At 43.4% G+C, this 22,790-nt stretch overlaps 1 protein-coding gene across 1 annotated transcript in view; it reads right to left on the reverse strand.

Annotated features, from left to right (window-relative positions):
* Window positions 1–22,790, reverse strand: part of LOC311144604 (tetratricopeptide repeat protein 28-like) — a gene marked incomplete at its 5' end in the record, with an annotated part of 335,073 nt that overhangs the window by 134,091 nt on the left and 178,192 nt on the right. Inside the window, 1 exon segment of the mRNA XM_084180641.1 lies at window positions 4,609–4,756. Coding sequence (XP_084036767.1) covers window positions 4,609–4,756 — 148 coding nt within the window.

Raw genomic sequence — 22,790 nt, forward strand, 5'->3', positions numbered from 1 at the left:
GCCTGCGACCTGGGCGGACCAGGATGGAGAAACTAACGTACAGATACTGTCCTGTTTGAAATAACTCTCTCTGGGGTGATTTTGGTGACGGTCTCCCGCTGAATTTGTGTACAAACTCTCCTAACCTTGAAGAGGATTGTCACAATATATATTTTTCTTTGGTGTGTAACGAACAGCTGACTGAAGACAGGACGGCTGGGCATTCGTGCGGTTGAGTCAGTTTCAGCGGTAACATGGACTCTTTACAATGTGATGGAACTTTGTTGCTCCTTGCTGAAACAAGCACGTGTTGTAGCAAACAAGTCTTTGGTTGCCTAGGCAACACCCCCTCCCTGCAGCAGAAGCACATGCAGTCAGGAGCGGAGGAGAGAAGAAATTGTGTGTCTTTTAATATATCAAACGATTTTAACGTGACTGCAGTCATTTGGCTGACCAATAACCGTCATCCAAAATTCCATGACCGTCACAGCCCTACATCTAGTTTCAGGGAGAGCAATCAGTGTGTCTTTTGTTGGCTAAATGAGCTGAGCTTGTCTGAGTGATTGCTTTACATCATGGATTTCACTGACAACAAGACAAGCAAATGAATACACCATTCACAGGTACCACTATTATGGGCAATTTAATCTAGGGCAATTTCAAAGACCACTATATAAAAAGTGTTTACACATACTCTGACAGCTCTACTGCAAAGCAGCACAGTGAAATTATACTTATATGTTCTTTTGATTTTTTTCATTTGATATTGCAGTTTGAGAGAGAAGAGAAAAGCCTGAGTGGGTTTTGAGGGCCGGTGAATGTTAAGAGTGATGGTGAACATGCTGCTGGTAACACACAGGGGAGAGAGGCAGAGGAATGCAGAGCGGAGAGGAGACACAAGGTGACCTTTGGGAAGGCTGAAAATACACACAATGACATAAATCAATGGTGGGCCACGCAAGGTTTGGGATCCACAGCCCCTCCAGATTACTGACATTACCCAGCCAGCCCGTCAGTCAGCCTGCCAGACAGCCAGGCAGCAGACTGGGAGGCTGACAGGGAGGGGGACGGGACAGGGGTGACATCCCGTGTGCGTATGTATGTGTGCGCGTGCCTGCCTGCGTGTGTGTACTGTATGTGTGAGTGTGTGTATTGTGTATGTGAGTGCAAGTGTGTGAACATGAAAGGGGAATATGAAATATACTTGTGCCCCTTCTGCAAATATTTTTAGCAGAGTTGCAGTTAATTAGGTCAACTCCTCCCCCACAGAGATATTTCTGTAATAATGTACCTGTACAAGGCAGATCATGCCTGCAGTCAGATGTACTGTATGCCTGCTACTGTATCAGTAATGCCCTTAAAGACCATGACACTCATTGGTTCAGACAAACACTTACAAACAACAAAATACACATTAACACTATCTGAATAGCCTGGTGGTAGTACCAATCCACCTACATAGAAACTAATATTCACCACACACACACACAATATGACACACGTCTACAGTCTCCACACAAGCATTCAAAAATATAATTGATGATGCTCTTTCAAGACCATCACTTGTGTTCCAGCGGTTGTCAGAATGTAGCACTAGCAGAGACACTGTGTGCATATCATATCCATTCATAGCTGGTAATTGTATTCAAAGTGACACACAGTCGTGTCATAAATCAAACATTGAGACAACAGTTAAAAGTGTCATGGCTGGTTGATACATAAACAGCTAGTTAAGGCAATGTCAGTGACAGCACTGCACTGTCTCACACACACCAGGAGGATGAGCAGCAACACACACACATTCACATATAAAACACACACACATACACACTGCCTGGGAAGCCATGCTGAAAAGTTGAATAAGAACCCTCTGTTTGCTGCTATGCTATCTCTCTGTCTTTCTTTCTCTCTCTCTCTGTCACGCTCTTATTCTCTCTCTCTCCCAAGTCAAAGCTCCAGAGCTTCAGCGACAGGGCCTTCTCCAGGGATGCTCCAAGGCTCTGGAACTCCCTCCCTCCAGCCATCCGTGACTCTGAATACATCACCATCTTTCAGTCCCTCCTAAAGTCCCACCTCTTCACCTTGGCCTACCTCTAAGCCCCTCCCCACACACACTCTCTCCCACACACGCTCTCTCTCTCTCTCACACATACACACACACACGCGCACAACACCTGCTCGCTCACTCATACACTGACACATCACATTCTTTCCCCTTCTTTAAGCCCCTCCCCTTCTCTTTGTTTCATGTTTTTGTTTCTTCCTGCTGTTAGTCTGGCGTTGTCTTGTTTTGATATCTCGGTATAGTTTAATTGAAAAGTCCCATGTATTATTATTACCAATCCGTTTTCCCCTGCTTTTAAATACAACTATGACTTCACCTTCCCATTTCACGAGCCATTCTCTTCTGTGGGTCTGTGACTGTGAAGAGGCAGAGAGCTGACTGCTGAGGGGGCTAAAGTCCTCTAGTATCCTACGTATGTTTGTCTGCATCTCCATACATACTAAAAGTACTATCTTTTCTCATCATCATGATCATCATTATGGTGACATTGTTTCTCCTCCAACCCTGAGAGTTCAGTCAGAGAACTAATAATAATAATTGTGTGAATTGGAAATGTGTTTTTTGCATGTCCCAACTCACCCTGAGACACCCTCGGAGAGTGGGGTCACGGCCAGGGTCTGACATTATCAACGCGACCCTGGAGCAATTAGGGTTAAGTGCCTTGCTCAAACACACATCAACAGATGTTTAACCTTGTCAGCTCGGGATTCGAACTAGCGACCTTTCGGTTACTGGCCCAACACTCTAAACGCTAGGCTACCTGCGGCCCAAGTTCATCGGACAAACAGAACAGAACCAAGCCCATTTACTCTCAACACTGACTACTGATTGGGCCTGATTTCCCACATTTAATTTCACTCAACGATATTCACCGTAGGAAAAAAAGATGCATCAAAACCTTGATATCTGAGGAGTTCGAAGCTGACATAATGATCATAGGCGGCAGAGAAGAGAGCCAGAGATAGAGAAGGTTCTGAGAGCAGTTTCCCCTCCTTTGAAAGCTCTTTGTTGTGGGAAACACAAAGGCGTACAGTAGAGTAGAAGTCCGGACTCATAGAAAATCTTTCACATCTATGCGAGGAGGAGAGAGAGAAAACTAAGGTCTGTGTTGAGTGGTGTGGGGGAAAGTGTTTGGCAAAGCCACAGTGAGAATGTGGGAATTTAATATTGTTATGCTAAAGTTGAGTACATACAAACAGTGGTGATAAAGTGCGCTTCAGGGGAATTTTATACAAAGTTTTTGTCTCCTTGAAGACAAAGGCCTTGAATATGTTTTCTTGCTTTCATTATTTGTGTTCTTTGTTCACTGTTTGAATGAGCACACCTTTATCGGTCTCGCTATGCCCAATGACAGAATAAAAACTAAACATGTAAAAAAATGTGTTGTCCTTAAAACAAGTAGCTACTTGACTACCACTAGTTGGATGTGTATCATCAGTATGGAGAGCGATTTTATTCATTACACTTCAACTCTGTATTTAACTGGCTGGGGGAAAAGTTTAGTAAGACCCTGGCGACACCAAACTTCAAGCGAGGGGAAAATTAAATGAGTGGGTTTGGTAATCCCCAGGTAATCCTGGGAGGGGTGTGTTACACGGCCGATAAGACGGGCTGGCAGCAACACGCCATCTTCGACTTCAGCGAGAGAAAGCAACGCTTTCCTACCTTTTCCTTATCACAGAGTTTTGGCTGCGCAACACTGATTATCCTCCCTGTTTGCTGGCGTAACGCTGATTATCTTCCCCCTATGCCAGGAGCCCCTCTGAGAGGATCATTGGTCTTAATCCCCCGACCTATCCCCCCTAACAAACTTTGGACTGGCTCCCTCCCTCCGTCGCTAGCTGCTTCCCTCCCTGGTACCATGGGAAACGTGGTAAACAATTAAGAGATTAAAAAGCCTAGGCCAAGAGCTTTTCCTATTCTACTGAGAGAGAGGCCCAGCCAGGTCCACAGTGTTTAGTGTTGGGCCCACTCTCAAGCCCTTTTGCTGTTAGGCTTCCAGTGACAGGTTTATGTAATCAATGTACCTCAGATGGGGTTTTCACTCTGTGCTTGTTTTTTCCATGTATTCAAATACAGCCTTTTGCTAACAAGGATTGACAGAGGCGCTCCATGCAGCCTAAAACACAATGACTCCTCTCTGAACAGAACAGAACACCGCCATGTAGATCCACTCTCTCTGATCTCTCTCACACGTCATGGAGCAGGGAAGTCACAGAGTTTACTGAAAAGCCTGGATATTAAGCTACTTATACATCCACTTGGCTATGGAAAATAGGCTTTAACAAGGGCAGACAAGCTGCATTGTTGGATAAGTTTGAGTAGGTGAGACAGTCCTGTCAGTCGGGGACTTCTTAACAGTCTGCCAAGTGAATACAGATATACAGTAAAATATATACAGTATATACAGAATACAGGTGTAAAGACATACAGTAGTCACTCTGACAGACAGCTAGAGTCACACTGACACATTAATTGACTGACAAGGATGAAGATTAGCGACATTTAGACTGTTCGAAAGACAGAGAGGAAAAAAGAGAGCGATAGTAAGACAGAAGTGTTACCTCGTAGTGGGGACTTCATGGCCGCCTCCACCATGCCCACCAGTAGCTGCAGGCTCTTGGGGTCTTGGGCCAGCCCTGACGCGAAGGCGGCCAACGCGTCGGCATGGCGACCAAGGTACTGAAGGGCAACACCCTGTCGGAAGTATGCCTAGAGAAAGAGAGAGAGAGAGGTCAGTACTGCAGTCTAGCCTCACAGCATGGGGCTGCAAACAAACACATTACCAGACACACTCATTAAAATCCATTTGCATTTTTTTCCACATGAGCAATTTTCAGAGTACATGGCACCACTCTCCTTTGTATTCCCATAATAGAGCGATCACTGTGTTTCCTGTACTTGCTAATTGGATTATACATTTTACATAAATGAACATGATACAGTACACACTCGTCGGTTGCATTTCTCAAGAGCATAACATTGTTTTTATTCACACAAATTGTTAAGTTTTTGTTTGCATTGGGAATCGTCTGCACACAAGTGTGGAGTAAAGGGATTTCTCTTAGATTCTGTTGAAAGAGCTTAGAGAGGGAGAGAGAGCTAGCCTACATAATGGAGTTACTTTGTAGCATCATAAAAGGATACATAAATAATCCAGACACTCCATGCTATTTTTCACAGTATTGTTATAATGACATACAGTACGTGTACTACCACCCTGAATCTGCCATGGCCTATTTGTCGACATCTGGGCCTTTCAATAGTGTGGAGCCCTCGAGTAGAATTCCTTCTCTTCCACCAGTTTGTTCCCACTGCTCCTAGATAGCCAGTCAGTCACATGGTGGTTGAAGTGTGATTTAACACCAGTGAAAGGCACAGAGCATGTGGCCACAGCCATATCTGATTCTGAAACTGTACAATGTTTGGAAGTGTTCCCCTTCCAACAGCCCAGACTAGGCCATAATACAGATTTCAGTAATACAACACTACACAATACAACCCAACCCTCGTCCAACATAATACATATCCAGCCATTTTGTACTAAACCCAACATCCAGGATGACAGTTTCCTCTCCCTCCCCAAAGCCCCTCTACTGGGACTGTCTGAGGTTCTGACTGGGAGACCAGGCTAATCTGTTGTTTGACAGGGAGAACAGGCCAACTAGCAGATTCCAAAAGTGACACTGTCTGTCTGTATCTGAACTTCATACTTTTAATTTTAGAAAATATTAAATGCAACTACCGACTTTTTCCTAATTTGTGTTGCTCAACTGGAGAAGTCCTGGCCTTGACATACTACACAAGCTGAGATCCAATTGGAACAAGTGCATTCACGCTGAGTTGAGCAACACAAATGAGAAAAAAGTTTGGTTGTTTTCAATAAAAGTTTTTATTAAAAGTATGAATTTCAGCACCATGCAGAAGGATCGCGGTTGTACAGGACTAACATAGAGATTTAGGATGGGGCGAAATGCTATTGCCTGGAAATACAATTTAAAGTTTGGTATGGATAGTCCTCCTACATCTTTCCCTCTTCGTAAATTTGTAAATTTTTATCTACAATTGTTTACATTTCCATATACATTTTGAAACTGCACAATGAATTTCATCCCAATAGCCAGAAGGGAGAGCCATGGGAAACATTGAACTACAGAAATTCAGCCATGGCAATACAGTGAGGGAAAAAAGTATTTGATTATAGTATTTGTTTGCCCACTGACAAAGACATGATCAGTCTATAATTTTAATGGTAGGTTTATTTGAACAGTGAGAGACAGAATAACAACAAAAAAAACCAGAAAAACGCATGTCAAAAATGTTATAAATTGATTTGCATTTTAATGAGGGAAATAAGTATTTGACCCCTCTGCAAAACATGACTTAGTACTTGGTGGCAAAACCCTTGTTGGCAATCACAGAGGTCAGACGTTTCTTGTAGTTGGCTACCAGGTTTGCACACATCTCAGGAGGGATTTTGTCCCACTCCTCTTTGCAGATCTTCTCCAAGTCATTAAGGTTTCGAGGCTGACGTTTGGCAACTCGAACCTTCAGCTCCCTCCACAGATTTTCTATGGGATTAAGGTCTGGAGACTGGCTAGGCCACTCCAGGACCTTAATGTGCTTCTTCTTGAGCCACTCCTTTGTTGCCTTGGTCGTGTGTTTTGGGTCATTGTCATGCTGGAATACCCATCCACAACCCATTTTCAATGCCCTGGCTGAGGGAAGGAGGTTCTCACCCTTTGATGCGGTGAAGTTGTCCTGTCCCCTTAGCAGAAAAACACCCCCAAAGCATAATGTATCCACCTCCATGTTTGACGGTGGGGATGGTGTTCTTGGGGTCATAGGCAGCATTCCTCCTCCAAACACGACGAGTTGAGTTGATGCCAAAGAGCTCGATTTTGGTCTCATCTGACCACAACACTTTCACCCAGTTCTCATCTGAATCATTCAGATGTTCATTGGCAAACTTCAGACGGCCCTGTATATGTGCATTCTTGAGCAGGGGGACCTTGCGTCGCTGCAGGATTTCAGTCTTTAACGGCGTAGTGTGTTACCAATTGTTTTCTTGGTGACTATGGTCCCAGCTGCCTTGAGATCATTGACAAGATCCTCCCGTGTAGTTCTGGGCTGATTCCTCACCGTTCTCATGATCATTGCAACTCCACGAGGTGAGATTTGCATGGAGCCTCAGGCCGAGGGATATTGACAGGTCTTTTGTGTTTCTTCCATTTGTCACCTTCTCACCAAGCTGCTTGGCGATGGTCTTATAGCCCATGCCAGCCTTGTGTAGGTCTACAATCTTGTCCCTGACATCCTTGGAGAGGTCTTTAGTCTTGGCCATGGTGGAGAGTTTGGAATCTGATCGATTGATTGCTTCTGTGGACAGGTGTCTTTTATACAGGTCACAAGCTGATATTAGGAGCACTCCCTTTAAGAGTGTGCTCCTAATCTCAGCTCGTTACCTGTATAAAAGACACCTGGGAACCAGAAATCTTTCTGATTGAGAGAGGGTCAAATACTTATTTCCCTCATTCAAATGCAAATCAATTTATAAAATGTTTGACATGCGTTTTTCTGGATTTTTGTTGTTGTTATTCTGTCTCTCACTGTTCAAATAAACCTACCATTAAAATTATAGACTGATCATTTCTTTGTCAGTGGGCAAACGTACAAAATCAGCAGGGGATCAAATACTTTTTTCCCCTCACTGTATATACATTTTGACAATAGATATTCTGCCAGTTAAAGGAACTGGGATATTATTCCATGTACTGAGGTCGGATTGAATTGATTTGAGCATTCTGTTAAAGTTTCTGGCAATGGTTTTATCAAAGGAAGGAAATATATCTACTCCCAAATATTTAAAATGGGAAACGATTGTGATTCCATAAGTAGAGATGCAGTCCTCCATCGGGGTCTTGAGCAGCAGTAGGGCTGATTTGGTTAGATTCATTTTATAACTTTAATTTATACGATTAATTTATCTATGACCTTCAATGCGTTTGGGAGCAATAGAGATACATTGTCTAGATATAGTAAAATATTGTCTGCGTATAATGAGATGAAGTGATCAGTAGATTTGAGAGAAACTAGTGTTATTTCCTTCGATTGATGAATTGCCTGGGCCAGGGGTTCCATGGATAATAAGAATAGCAAAGCCGAAATTGGATCGCCTTGTCTGCTGCTTCTAGTGATTCTCAATGGATCAGAGCAGATATTGCCTGTTCTAACTATGGATGAGGGATTGGCACATCATTGGATCTTAATGGACGTAAATGTGCCCGCTAAATTAGACATTTTAATAAAAACTATTGCACCTACAAACTTAGTCAATCCGACATATTTTAAGTCTAATGGAAAATACTCAGAAAACTCAATTGCTAATAACACTGTAAAAACTCCGGTATGTGGTTCTCGGTAACGGCTCATGACAAGAGGCGGGGAGTATGCTGTGTACCTCCAATCAAGTTGATTTGCAAAATTTTTAAGAGGCTATGTGTAATACAGTGCCTTCAGAAAGTATTCATACCCATTGATTTATTACACATTTTGTTGTGTTATAGCCTGAATTCAAAATTGATTAAATATTATTTTTTTCTCACCCAACTACACACAATACCCCATAAATGTTTGCAAATTTATTTGAAAAAGAAATACAGAAATGTCTCATTTACATAGATATTCACACCGTTTTGCTATGACACTCCAAATTGAGCTCAGGAGCATCCAATTTCCTTTGATCATCCTCAATATTTACTTGATTGGAGTCCACCTGTGTCCAATTCAATTGTTTGGCCATGATTTAGAAAGAAACACACCTGTCTATATAAGTCCCACAGTTGACAGTGCATGTCAGAGCAGAACCTATATCATGAAGTCCAAAGAACTGTCTGTAGATCTCCGAGATAGAAATGTGATGAGGCATATATCTGGGGAAGGGTATAAAACAATTTCTAGAGTGTTGAAAGTTTCCAAGAGCACAGTGGTCTCCATCATTGGGAAATGGAAGAAAAATATGGAACTACCCAGACTCTGCCTAGAGCTGGTCCGACCAAACTGAGCAAGAAGGACCTTGGTCAGGGAGGTGACCAAGAACCCAATGACCATTCTGACAGAACTACAGAGTTCCTTTGCTGAGATGGGAGAACCTGCCAGAAGGACAACAGTTTCTACAGCACTTCACCAATCTGGGCTTTATGGGAGAGAGGCCAGACGGAAGCCACTCCTGAGAAAAAGTCACATGACAGCACGCCTGGAGTTTGCAAAAAGGCACGTGAAAGACCAAGCATAAGGCAAAATATTCTGTGGTCTGATGAGACCAAAATGTTACTATTTGGGCTGAATGCAAAGCGCTGTGTCTGGAGAACACCAGGCACAGCTCATCACCCGTCTAACACCATCCCTACCGTGAAGCATGGTGGTGGCAGCATCATGCAATGTGGATGCTTTTCAGTGACAGGGACTGGGAGACTGGTAAGGATAGAGGTAACAATGAATGGAGCCAAATACAAGCAAATCCTTGATGAGAACTTGCTTCAGAGTACAAACGACCTAAGACTGGGGCGAAGATTTACATTCCAACAGGACAATGACCCCAAGCATACAGCCAAAGCAATGCTGGAATGGCTTCAGAACAAGAATGTGAAAGTCCTTGAGTGGCCCAGCTAAAGCCCAGACTTGAATCTCATTGAAAATCTGTAGAAAGACTTGAAGATTGCTGTTCACCGCCGCTCCCCATCTAACTTAACAGAGCTTGAGAAAATCTGCAAGGAAGAATGGGAGAAAATCCCCAAATCCAGATGTGCAAAGCTGATACAGACATACCCAAGATGACTCAAAACTGTAATCGCCGCCAAAGGTGCTTCTACAGAGTATTGACTCAGGGGTGTGAATACATATAAATGAGATACAGTATTTCATTTTCAATAAATTAGCAAACATTTCTAAAAACATTTTTCACTTTGTCATTATGTGTGTAGATATATTTTTCATCAATTTTGAATTCAGGCTGTAACACAACAAAATGTGGAATAAGTCAAGTGGTATGAATACTTTCTGAAGGCACTGTATATGCAATTCTAAGAGGCTAGGTGTACTATATGTAATTCTAAGAGGCTAACCTGCAGTCAGTCTGAGCTACTCCCTTCCCACTGAGGAGACTGACTGCAGTAGCTAGCAGCTTCCAAAAGTGACACGGAGGATAATTTGTGATTAGCATCTAAGAGGCCTTTTCATTAGTGTGCTCCAGCCTCTACCCAGCCTCTCTCCAGCCTCTCCGCAAGCACCAGTAGGGAAGGGGAAAAGGGGAGGGGATTAGGAAAAATGAGACATGACATTGAATTTATGGAGACCCGTAATTAATTTAGCTTCCGTCCAAGCCGCTGTTGATTACCAATCTCTCTCTGCCCTCGTCCCCCTCTCTCTTCTTCCCCCCACTCTGCATCACAACTCCATTGAAACATATGAAGACAGAGATTAGATTCAAAGCATTAACCTTTGTTCTAACACTGTTATTATAGGATGGGAGCAAGGGCCAGTGTGCCTGCCGCTCAATATTAATTGCATCTGGTGGCGGCTGCGGTTGAGTTTGGGCTGCTTGCCGTAGGAGCAGAGAGACAGGCTCGGAGACCTTCTGCCCCGGGGAACAACAGACATTTAAAAGCACTTTTCTCTTTGATTAGATTTACTATATGACTGCTCTTTCATTCCCCTCTGAGAGCCAAGCAGTGACAGAGACAGAGAACCAAGGAGGCAGGAAAAAAACTAATTTATTTTATTAGTTTCCCCTCCTGCCCCACATGTAAGTATTTAAAAACCTATACCCTTTAGAGGGCATTCAAATATTGCAAAAACAAGCATATGCATAAATCAAAGAGTGACAGCGGTGAAAGATGAGAAAATCGATGCACCACACCGCCTTAAAATAATTCTCTCTCTTTCATTCATCTCAGCAGTCAAAACACAACATGTAGGCCACACATGCACACACAGACACTTGAACACACATGCACTTGAACACACACACACATGCCAACGCGGTGCTCAACAGGTCGGTTATGCCACTGGCAGGGAGAAGTTGGAGAATACGGAGAGAGACAGAGAGAGAGCATTTACCATTACGACACATTTCTATTCACACTTAACTGGATATTTTCTGAAAACACAGCAGCAACCACTTAGAGCTGCAGCTCAAGCAACTAGCACACCCTCCAGCTCTCAGAGAGGAGAAGAGAGGAGAAAGCATATGTGAGGCTCCACAGATTTGCCTTTCAAACATATTACACAGTCACAAAGGAAAGGCAAAGGAGCCTGCTTAATCACCTTACTGCCTTGCCTAGCCTTGCTTTCTCCCTATATGTAGAGAGGCCAAATGGAGGATAAACACCACTGTTACCAAAGACACTTTAACTACAATACAGCGTGTAACCTGACTACGCTAGGCATCTTGTAAGAAATGACAACCAGCATTTCTCAACCTCTGTTTAGTGTGAAAATAAAACAACCTAAATTATTGAACCTTCCTTCCTGCCTCTCTTTTCAACTACAATGTGCTGATGATACAGAACAAGTGTGGATTGACAAGAAAGTTTTATCGTTCTTACCCCAGGGTGGATTCTGTGTGTGTCTGCATGTGTGTGTGAGAATGAGAGAAAAAAAGAGAGAGCGAGACTAGAGAGACAGAAGGAGAACAGAGCGGAGCTGTGATAACAGCTTTTATTGTGTTTGAACATTTTAATATTTCATGACTGCTTGTTTGAAGTACTTTTAAATATTTATATTTTTATGCTTAAGAGGAAGAGGGGAAATGATGCAAAGAAAAGATATACACATACATACTGGTAGATCGTGCTACACACACACACACACACACACACACACACACACACACACACACAAACACAAACACAAACACACACACACACACACACACAGCAAAGAGTAGGGCTCCTAGTCGGTGGGGTTTGACAGGAAGTTTACAGGATTACAGGATGTGTGTGTCTGTGTGCGTGTGCGTGAGGGACCAACTGTTAGAGCGCTCTTTATTTGCAGATTTGGGTCCTAATACCCTGGGCATCTGTCCCCCTCCCCAGTCAGTCTGGCCCTTTGACAAGCCTCTATTCTTTACCAGTGTGGCTGAGTGTGTGTGTGTGTGTTTATGCGTTAGCTAATCTTATTTAACACTCACAGTAGTCTCTCTCAAAGCTCTACCACCAGTACTACTTCAATAGATACACTACATGACCAAAAGTATGTGGACACCTAATCGTCGAACATCTCATTACAAAATCATGGGCATTAATATGGAGTTGGTCCCCCCGTTGCTGCTATAACAGCCTCCACTCTTCTGGGAAGGCTTTCCACTGGATGTTAGAACATTGCTGCGGGGACTTTCTTCCATTCAGTCACAAGAGCATTAGTGAGGTCGGGCACTGATGTTGGGCGATTAGGCCTGGCTCGCAGTCGGTGTTCCAATTCATCACAAAGGTGTTCGATGGGGTTGAAGTCAGGGCTCTGTGCAGGCCAGTCAAGTTCTTCCACACGGATCTCAACAAACCATTTCTGTATGGACCTCACTTTGTGCACGGGGGCATTGTCATGCTGAAACAGGAAAGGTCCTTCCCCAAACTGTTGCAACAAAGTTGGAAGCACAGAACCGTCTAGAATGTCATTGTATACTGTAGCATTAAGATTTCCTGTGTAGCTCAGTTGGTAGAGCATGGCGCTTGCAACGCCAGGGTTGTGGGTTCGATTCCCACGGGGGACCAGTATGAAAATGTATGCACTCATTAACTGTAAGTCGCTCTGGATAAGAGCGTCTGCTAAATGACTAAAATGTACTGGAACTAAGGGGCCTAGCCAGAACCATGAAAAACAGCCCCAGACCATTATTCCTCCTCCACCAAATTTTACAGTTGGCACTATGCATTTGGGCAGGTAGCGTTCTCCTGGCATCCGCCAAACCCAGATTTGTCCGTCGGACTGCCAGATGGTGATGCGTGATTCATCACTTCAGAGAACGCGTTTTCACTGCTCCAGAGTCTAATGGTGGCGAGCTTTACACCACTCCAGCAGATGCTTGGCATTGCGCATGGGGATCTTAGGTTTGTTTGCGGCTGCTCGGCCATGGAAACCCATTTCATGAAGCTCCCGACGAACAGTTATTGTGTTGACGTTGCTTCCAGAGGCAGTTTGGAACTCAGTAGTGAGTGTTGCAACCGAGGACAGATGATTTTTACGCGCTACGCACTTCAGCAATCGGCGGTCCCGTTCTGTGAGCTTGTGTGGTCTACCACTTCGCGGCTGAGCCGTTGTTGGACCTAGATGTTACCACTTCACAATAACAGCACTTACAGTTGACCGGGGAAACTCTAGTAGGGCAGAAATTTGACGAACTGACTTTTTGGAAAGGTGGCATCCTATGATGATGCCACATTGAAAGTTACTGAGCTCTTCAGTAAGGCCATTCTACTGCCAATGTTTGTCTATGGAGATTGCATGGTGGTGTGCTTGATTTTATCCACCTGTCAGCAACAGGTGTGGCTGAAATAGCCGAATCCACGAATTTGAAGGGGTGTCCATATACTTTTGTATATATAGTGTAGATGTACACAGAGTTACCGTTAGCCGGTAATAGCCGGCTTTTGGACGATAAAAAATAAATAAAAATACAATGAAAAGCCCCCCCCAAAAAATGATCATTGTGAAATAATGCATTTTAGCCTATTACTTGATTGAAATACCAGTCAATGTAGCGCGAGAGCTGCTGATACAGCTAAAACAGCTATTTGTTGCTGCTGGAGTGAAACGTGCTTTAATAAGCCTAATCTTTACGCAACAATTCTAAAGACAATCGCATGGGGAAAAAACAATGGCAAAGATTAAAAATAGCTACTATTTTTATTTCTCAACTGGTAATTGAAGCGCACTTCCCATTCGCCATTCAAGTGCATAGGCAACTAGGCAGGCTTCAGCGCGTCACACAACACTTTGCAATGAGCTGGAGGCAGTATGCATTTTGAAAACGTATACTTAATTGTTTGAAACCTGAATGTTTTACTACATATTATGTCTTACCTTGCTTCAAAGTAGCCTAGCAAAAATCCAACCAAACGAGCAGGCAATTATTTTATAAAGACTTCCATATGCCATTGAAAACAGTAGCCTATTTCTCTCATGTTCAATTTGTTTTCAAATCAACTTTCTTTCATTGTCCAGTAGCCAAAGGCCTAATCCTAGTCATATTAGCAACCCATGCTAGTTGTTGCATATTTAGATCTCCCTTCTTTCAAAATTTCTAATGGATATTTTCATCTCTGTCACATGAAACCGCTCACAATGGTATTTTCTCTCTAATTGCATTATAGAACAAACATTCGCACATACTACTGTATACCTACTGCTACGCTTATAATGTGAAGAAATAATCGTTTATCAACAATTTATGCTAAACGTTCTAATCTATTGCACCAGCCTCATTGCTTTATAACGTTTTTGGGGATGTAGCCTAGACCTACTGGTTTTATGAATTTGGGATGTATCGTCCCACAAATGTCCCAAAGTCTGTTTGGAATAGGCTATTTCTTTCTCGCACAGAACGACAAGCTGACCAATAGAATAGGTAAACTTTTCTACTATGGGGGATAGTAGATTGACATAGACTAGTGATTTTGCTGTTCGTTGCTCGTCTTGTTGGCTGAGGAAAAGCAAACATGGGCAGTTATTCTAACATGCGTTGGTTTCAAGTTTGGGGTAGCAAATTTTCACCATAAAAATTAACCTTTTATAATAAAGCATTCCATGCATCCTCGCAGTTGCAGACTTATGTAAGATAGCCTACTATTCCTAGATTGGATAGTCATAATTTAGGCTAATAATATAACTAAATTACTGTTCGCAAAAAATACCCTTCAATGCAGCGCGGAGTAGGCTAGGCCTAGGCTATAGGCTATATCTAGATTTCTTCTCCTTTCTTTGCACAGGTAAATGTTGGCCTTTTATAAACACACTTCATGCAATTCTACTCCACTTTATATGACTGGAGACATTAGAATAATCTTTTTTAATATGACAAAAATGACAGGGTAGCCTACTCTGCTGACACTGACAAACAGATCAATAAAAACGACGTTGTGTGATCTATATACTGAACAAAAATATAAACGCAACATGCAAAGTGTTGGTCCCAGGTTTCATGTGGCATATCAAGAAGCTGATTAAACAGCATGATCATTACACAGGTGCACTTTGTACTGGGGACAATAAAAGGTCACTCTAAAATGTGCAGTTTTGTCACACAACACAATGCCACAGATGTCTCAAGTTGTGGGAGCGCGCAATTGGCATGCTGATTGCAGGAATGCTCACCAGAGCTGTTGCCAGAGAATGTAATGTTCATTTCTCTACCATAAGCCGCCTCCAGCATGTTATTTGTTATTTTACAAATATTTTTGGGGGTACTTTTTACCCCTTTTTCTCCCCAATTTCGTGATATTCAATTGGTAGTTACAGTCTTGTCCCATCGCTGCAACTCCCGTACTGACGTGAGAGATGCGAAGGTCGAGAACCATGCGTCCTCCGAAACATGACTCTGCCAAGCCACACTGCTTCTTGACACACTGCTCGCTTAACCTGGAAGCCAGCCGCACCAATGTGTCGGAGGAAACACTGTACAACTGGCGACACGAGTCAGCGTGCATGCACCCGGCCCGCCACAAGGAGTCGCTAGAGCGCGATGGGACAAGGACATCCCGGCCGACCAAACCCTCCCCTAACCCGGACGATGCTGGGCCAATTGTGCACCGCCTCATGGGTCTCCCGGTCGCGGCCAGCTGCAACTCAGCCCGGGATCGAACCCGGTTCTGTAGTGACGCCTGTAGTGACTGCGATGCAGTGCCTTAGACCACTGCACCCCTCGGGAGGCTCCAACGTTGTTTTAAAGAATTTGGCAGTACATCCAACCGGCCTCACAACCGCAGACCACATGTATGGCGTTGTGTAAGCAAGCGGTTTGCCGATGTCAATGTTGTGAAAAGAGTGCCCCCATGGTAGAGGTGGGGTTATGGTATGTGCAGGCATTTTATCGATGGCAATTTGAATGCACAGAAATACTGTGATGAGATCCTGAGGCCCATTGTGAGGCCCATCTGTATTCCCAGTCATGTGAAATCCATAGATTAGGGCATAATTTATTTATTTCAATTGACTGATTTCCTCATACAGTATGAACTGTAACTCAGTAAAATCTTTGAAATTGTTGCATTTATATTTTTTTTCAGTATATTAGGCCTACGAAAAGGTGAGACACAAATACAATATGACATCCATCTAACCTGGAGGAAGAAATGATTGTCCAAAAACAAACAAAAGTGGCACTGACCCAAAGATAAAGACAGTGAATAATATTCAAGACAGTGAATATATATTATGCACACTCACCGGGGATATGGCCGATATTCTCTGCTGGTGTCAATAAGAGGCTACTTTTCGCTCAATTAAGTTGAGAATTTTCATTGTCTTGTCTTTACAGCAGTAGTCATTTGTTTTCGAAATTTGTGTTCTCTCCTCGGGAGGATGACGTGTTCGATGCCGATATAGCGAAGGGACGAAATAGAGATTTTTTTTATATGTTCTATTTATATATCTACACCAACCAGTAGAAATTAACCCACAGCCGGCCATGATTGCAGACACCTGTGTGTGTGTCCTTTCAAACTATAGAAACTAGTGACGTGCAGTGTTTGTCATTATCCCCTGATGAAGACAGCTTGGCTGTCGAAACGTTGGTTATAAAATTATTGCATCTGAGCTCCTAGAGTGTGCGGCTCTCCTTTTCCTTTAAGATGAATTACAATAAACTAAATGTGATTTCTGTCATTCTGAGAACTGTGGGTGAACACCCTAATCAGGTTACGCAACCAATGCATATGGGTCCGGTACATTTCATAAATGTCCGGTAAATTAAAATGCTGCCGGTCAAATGTCTGGCACCACATTTTCTTAACGTAACCCTGGTACACATTCATGGTGTGTCATCATTACATACATACTTAACATACCGCCATATACACAGACACTTAACATCCTCTCTGGCCGTAACACATCTTTCTATCAATAGTCTTACACATAGAAGCACACAGGCTGCTTATTTCATTTCACCTTCAAAAGTAGACAAGGTTGAGCTTATTTCTTATCTATACACACCGACATGCATTCTCACAGACACATGCACACCCAGGCACACAGCACAGAAATACATCACAGAAATATTTAAACTCATTCCTTATCTCAGTTCTCTCTCTCTCTCTCTCATACACACACACACACACCACAAGCAGGGCTTATAGGAAGTAATAGTGTAGGGTTATATTGCACTGCAGGGAGGTCAGTATCAGAGAAACTAGTCCGATCAATGCAGGTCTGGGCCCGTATCCACAAAGCATCTCAGAAAACGTCCTAGGAATCCTGATAAAACCTGTTTTAAGACTAAATAAACTCACAGCTCAGAGTAGGTTTTAAGATGATGTTAAGACACTGCCCAGACAAAGTCTGAGCCAGATGTAAAGTCACCTCATAAAAGTTTATCTCAGCTGGTAATCACGACAGTTTGAGGTACCGCAAAGGAAAGACAGTGTTGACAAATGATGGGGAATAACCAAATCACAATGAGGCATCGCCAGCTGTGAACTCTATATTACGCTTCAGACAGCCACGGTGACTGTACAATACATAAAATGTTGCAATGGTAAAATGTTTGATATAATTTTCACCTGACACAATCACTTTGCCTACTCTTAATTATTGCCTAATATGTTGGCATGTGTAACGCATTTTTTAAAAATTATTAGTTTTACAAATTCTGATATTTATAATAATGTGATAGGCATATTGAATCATAAAGCTATGATGGTTGTTAAACACAGAATTATAATATTACCTTCATATCAACACACTCGTCACTCCCGTTCAACAACTCTAAAACCCTTTGGCACAGTAAGCATCAAGTCAATTGCCGATAATGTTGCATAAAACGTTAGACAGGTCCATCATTAATCACTGAACACATAGGCCCTAGATCTCAATTGCCCAACTTATAGGGATGCCCAATTTAGGCATATTGTTTTAACAACGTGATATTGCACTCCAAAGGGATAACTTGAAATAACATGATGTAGGTTAATGAAATAATCAAAAGAAGAAAAAAATAAATTATTTATTAGCCTAGTGGTTAGTCTTTAGGCATATCATGACGTGAATTAGGCCTCACGTAAAATCATTGTCAGAAGCGCAAGAGTTACTGTTGCATGTTGGTCTTTGATTATTTATGGTTTGATCATTTAGAAATATCAAACCATTCTTTCACTCCAAAGCAATTGCCTGTCTATGGTGCAGAAACCACTGACTCGCTGGCTTTTTATATGATTAAGACACCTGCTGGTAACTCTTAACTGGTTAGGACAGCTGATGAAGTCTCCTAAATATCTGTAGACTAGGTGGGACTCTTATGACTAAAGAGGCTTCATGCATAGCTTTTATTTTTACCCATAAGAGTAGGAATAAAATGTCTCTATTCTCAGCATTTATGACAAATGTTCTACTCTGAGATGCTTTGTGGATACGGCCCCTGGTCTTGGAGGGCATCATGAGTCCAGCAGTGTTTACAGACATATGGCATTATCAAAGGTCCTTTTCATATCACACTCTCATTCTAATTATGGAGTCTAATCCATGCTATTACTACAAAATAAAACAAATCACATTGAAAAGGGACTCTGCTACCCACCCAAAGGAATGTGTGTGTTGTGACTGAGGCACACTCGTCTGGTAACTCTTGTGAAAGCAAATCATTTTTTTAGGAACTCTCAGAAGCACACCAGGGAACCTCAACAGGAAGCCAAATCTAATATGAAGCCTACAACTAGCAGTCCAATGTCAGGGGCATTACCACAGGAGCACTGGCTAAATCTGTTGGGCTACGGAGCCTCCATTTGAGCTATTCTCTAACACACGTCTGGAGGAGCTTACAACATGATTTAAAACATCTCTGCACTGGGCTTTCACTAAGAACCAACAGCCAATGTGTTCTAATAAGCAGTGAATGTGTCCAACAACAGAGTCAGTCTGTCGGTTAACTCCAAGCTCCAGCTGCGTTCCAATGAGCATGCTCACTGGGCAGAGATTGGAGATATAATAGAAATGCTTTCAAATGATGAAATCAATAAAACGCCAACATAAGCTCCATTTAGACATCGCCACACCCTCCACTGTGTCGGTGCTGTGTTTTTGCTGTGTGTGTGTGGTTAGAGGGAGGCTGGTGCAGATGGTTTGTGATAAACCACAGGCAGTTGGTGCCTGTGTGGTGTCTCTGAACGCAACCCCTGCCAGCAATATAATGGAACCCAATTCAGGCCATCAAACAGTGACAATAGGCTACAGTGCAGACACACACACACACACAAACACGAAAACCCACACCCCAACACGCGTACGCATGCACACGCACGCACACACAAAATAACAACTAGCCTAACTCCCATGACAATGCTAGCAGCACACACATCCCACCCACCCGTTCCCATCAAACAGTAAATTGGGCCCCCACCTCCAGCCCCTTCACCTGAACAGCCCTGACACCAGCTGAGATGGTGCAACACAGATTAGCACTAACGGTTCTGGTCTGAACAAAGAGATTGCTGCCTTTCTTCCTCCTGTATCTTGGCTCTTGAAACTGCTAGGTGCTGTTGCCTGGTTTCCAATGTGACCCTGAAATGTCACCTGTCGACCAGAGGGTCACAGGGACCCAGCCATGACACCGCTGCCTGTCCATTCCCATTCCCCAATCTAATAAGGCACAACGCAGGATCAGTACATACATGACCTAAATTGATCAAGTGTGTGTTCACTCAGTAAATCAACACACCAAGCAAATCAATTTCTGTTTAGAGAGAGAGAGAGCTATGAGCTCTGAATTGTAGGAGGAAGACACACAACCAAAGGAGTCAAGGCTAGGGTGTACTACTAATGCTGTGTATGCATTAATAATGCTTCTCTGTGGTTTTTGTTCCCAGTAATGAATGGAGAGGAAGAGACCTTGAGGTGCACCACGGGTCAAGGCTGCAGTGATTTCATGTTCTGTACTCGCTGACTGGCTCTGTGAGCAACATCAATGGTGCATGTTAAACAGTAACGCTAGGCGCCATACAATCTGCATGTAGGTAGACCCAGTAAAACATTTATGTTGCATTGATGAATTCCTCCCTCAGGGAGCAGTAGACTCTTGTGATTGCTGTTGTATCCCGAGCCCTTAATTAGCTCATTAGATGAGTTGGGTTTAATGAGAGCAAATTAAACTGATCAGTCTTTTCAGTGATGGCTATTAAAGGGTAAATGTTTTAATTATTCAGGCTTATTCGGCAGTGTGTCTCATAGTGGAAACGCTACAGTAGCTTCCAGGTAGAAGCCAGGGTACACTAGACACGTCAGGGAGAGAGCCATGGTAGTAGGCTAGGCTACTCTCACATGGCAGTGGGCCATCGATTAGGCTGAGGCTCCCATCAAACCGTTGCAAGATTAGAAAAGGTCAGCGTCAGGTAGGTGGAATCAATGCTGAGTACTCTGTATTCACCATGTCGCCCATTATCTGGCCGGGGGAAGGCGGGCGAGCTTCCTAAAAACAATTATCAAAAGACAAAGAGATTCTTCAATAGAGAAGATCAACCCTTGTGATCGAGGAAGTGTCACAGTGTGTGCATTCAAAGTGACAGGGAAAGTGAAACAGAAGGGAAAAACTGATATCGCTCGTTCATCACAAGCAGATGAGATAGCAAAATGGTGGCGAGCAGCGGGGTTCTGCAGTGACATGCTGCAGTGACATAATATCACCCTATGGTGTGTCCTATGTTGGGTCCTATGATGTATCCTATGGTGGGTCCTATGGTGTGTCCTATGGTGGGTCCTATGATGTATCCTATGGTGGGTCCTATGGTGTGTCCTATGGTGGGTCCTATGGTGTGTCCTATGGTGGGTCCTATGGTGGGTCCTATGGTGGGTCCTATGGTGGGTCCTATGGTGTGTCCTATGGTGGGTCCTATGGTGTGTCCTATGGTGGGTCCTATGGTGGGTCCTATGGTGGGTCCTATGGTGTGTCCTATGGTGGGTCCTATGGTGTGTCCTATGGTGGGTCCTATGGTGTGTCCTATGGTGTGTCCTATGGTGTGTCCTATGGTGGGTCCTATGGTGTGTCCTATGGTGGGTCCTATGATGTGTCCTATGGTGGGTCCTATGATGTGTCCTATGGTGGGTCCTATGGTGGGTCCTATGGTGGGTCCTATGATGTGTCCTATGGTGGGTCCTATGGTGTGTCCTATGGTGTGTCCTATGGTGTGTCCTATGGTGTGTCCTATGGTGGGTCCTATGGTGTGTCCTATGGTGGGTCCTATGATGTGTCCTATGGTGGGTCCTATGGTGTGTCCTATGGTGTGTCCTATGGTGTGTCCTATGGTGGGTCCTATGATGGGTAGTAGAGGACAAGAACGTCCAATACTCCTGCCAGCCCAGCATGTCAAGCACAATAACAGAGTTAGAAGAGTTAGAACTCTATTGTTACCAGAGGCACAGCAATAAGACCGATGGAAGATATTAGTATAAACACATTACTGGAAAATAACCCTGTGTCGCAGCTACAATGCTATAAAACCATGTCACACACTACCATGACATTTGCTCAAAATAACTACATAAACAGCATACTCTTAATATACCTGATATGGAGTAGTGTGCTGGCATACTATTTCATCATCTCTGGATCATAGAGGCATGAGGCTGAGAGCGCTAAACAGGATTTCATTGCCCTCTAAAACAGATCCTCGGCTCTGCTCTCTCTCACGTCTCTGCTGCCTGAGCATTACACACGTCCCCAAAAGCCACAGGGGCCCACGCTCAATTAAAGCATGCATTAATTACTAAAAGGAGCTTTAATCAATCAAGCACAGATGGTGAACCTGAAAAAGAGCACCGAAACACAGGCTACAGCAGTGCTTTTCTGAACTGTTTGAGGAGGCCAAATCAGTGTGCTCTTGGAAAAGCGGTGTAAAAACCACCAGCGCAGGGGTGATAACCAAGGACTTATCTAACTTCACTAGCATTACTGTATGCACACAAGGCATACGTCGTTTCCAAGTCCCCTTAATGCTGACTGTCATAATGGATTGGAACAATCACTCTCTATCACCACATATGAGAAACACTGATTAACAAAGACAAACTGATGCCGTAAGTCACTCTCTGTCTTAGATATAATAATTTGAATGTGCAGATGTAATGAGCCACTATGTGTATTGGTCCTAGTGGTGACGCTGAGTCTCTAGGCTGGCCCTGGTGCTGTGCTCTCCTCTCCCCTGGCCTCAGGCTCCACATCCTCCATCTTCATTTGGAGTGCCTTAATTGGCTTTGACAGTCAACTGAAGCATGGCTGGAAAAATAGCCACCTCTTAGTAAACAATGAGTGAAAGACAAATGTTCTCAACCTGGGAACCCAGGCGTTTCCACTATCATTACCACGGTAGACGGGTATTAGTGACACTCTCAACACCTGGAGAGAACATGACACCTCTGCCATCCTATCAGCTTATAGATGCAGGTTCAAAGGCTTAACTCACGGCACATCTCTAAGTCACATTCTAGAAGCAAACTGACATGGAACCAGTTGAACACCTACTGCAGTTGCACAACAGAATGGCTGTTCAGA

Source organism: Coregonus lavaretus (assembly GCF_964263955.1).
Source record: "Coregonus lavaretus genome assembly, chromosome: 17".
Classification (NCBI taxonomy): Eukaryota; Metazoa; Chordata; class Actinopteri; order Salmoniformes; family Salmonidae; genus Coregonus; species Coregonus lavaretus.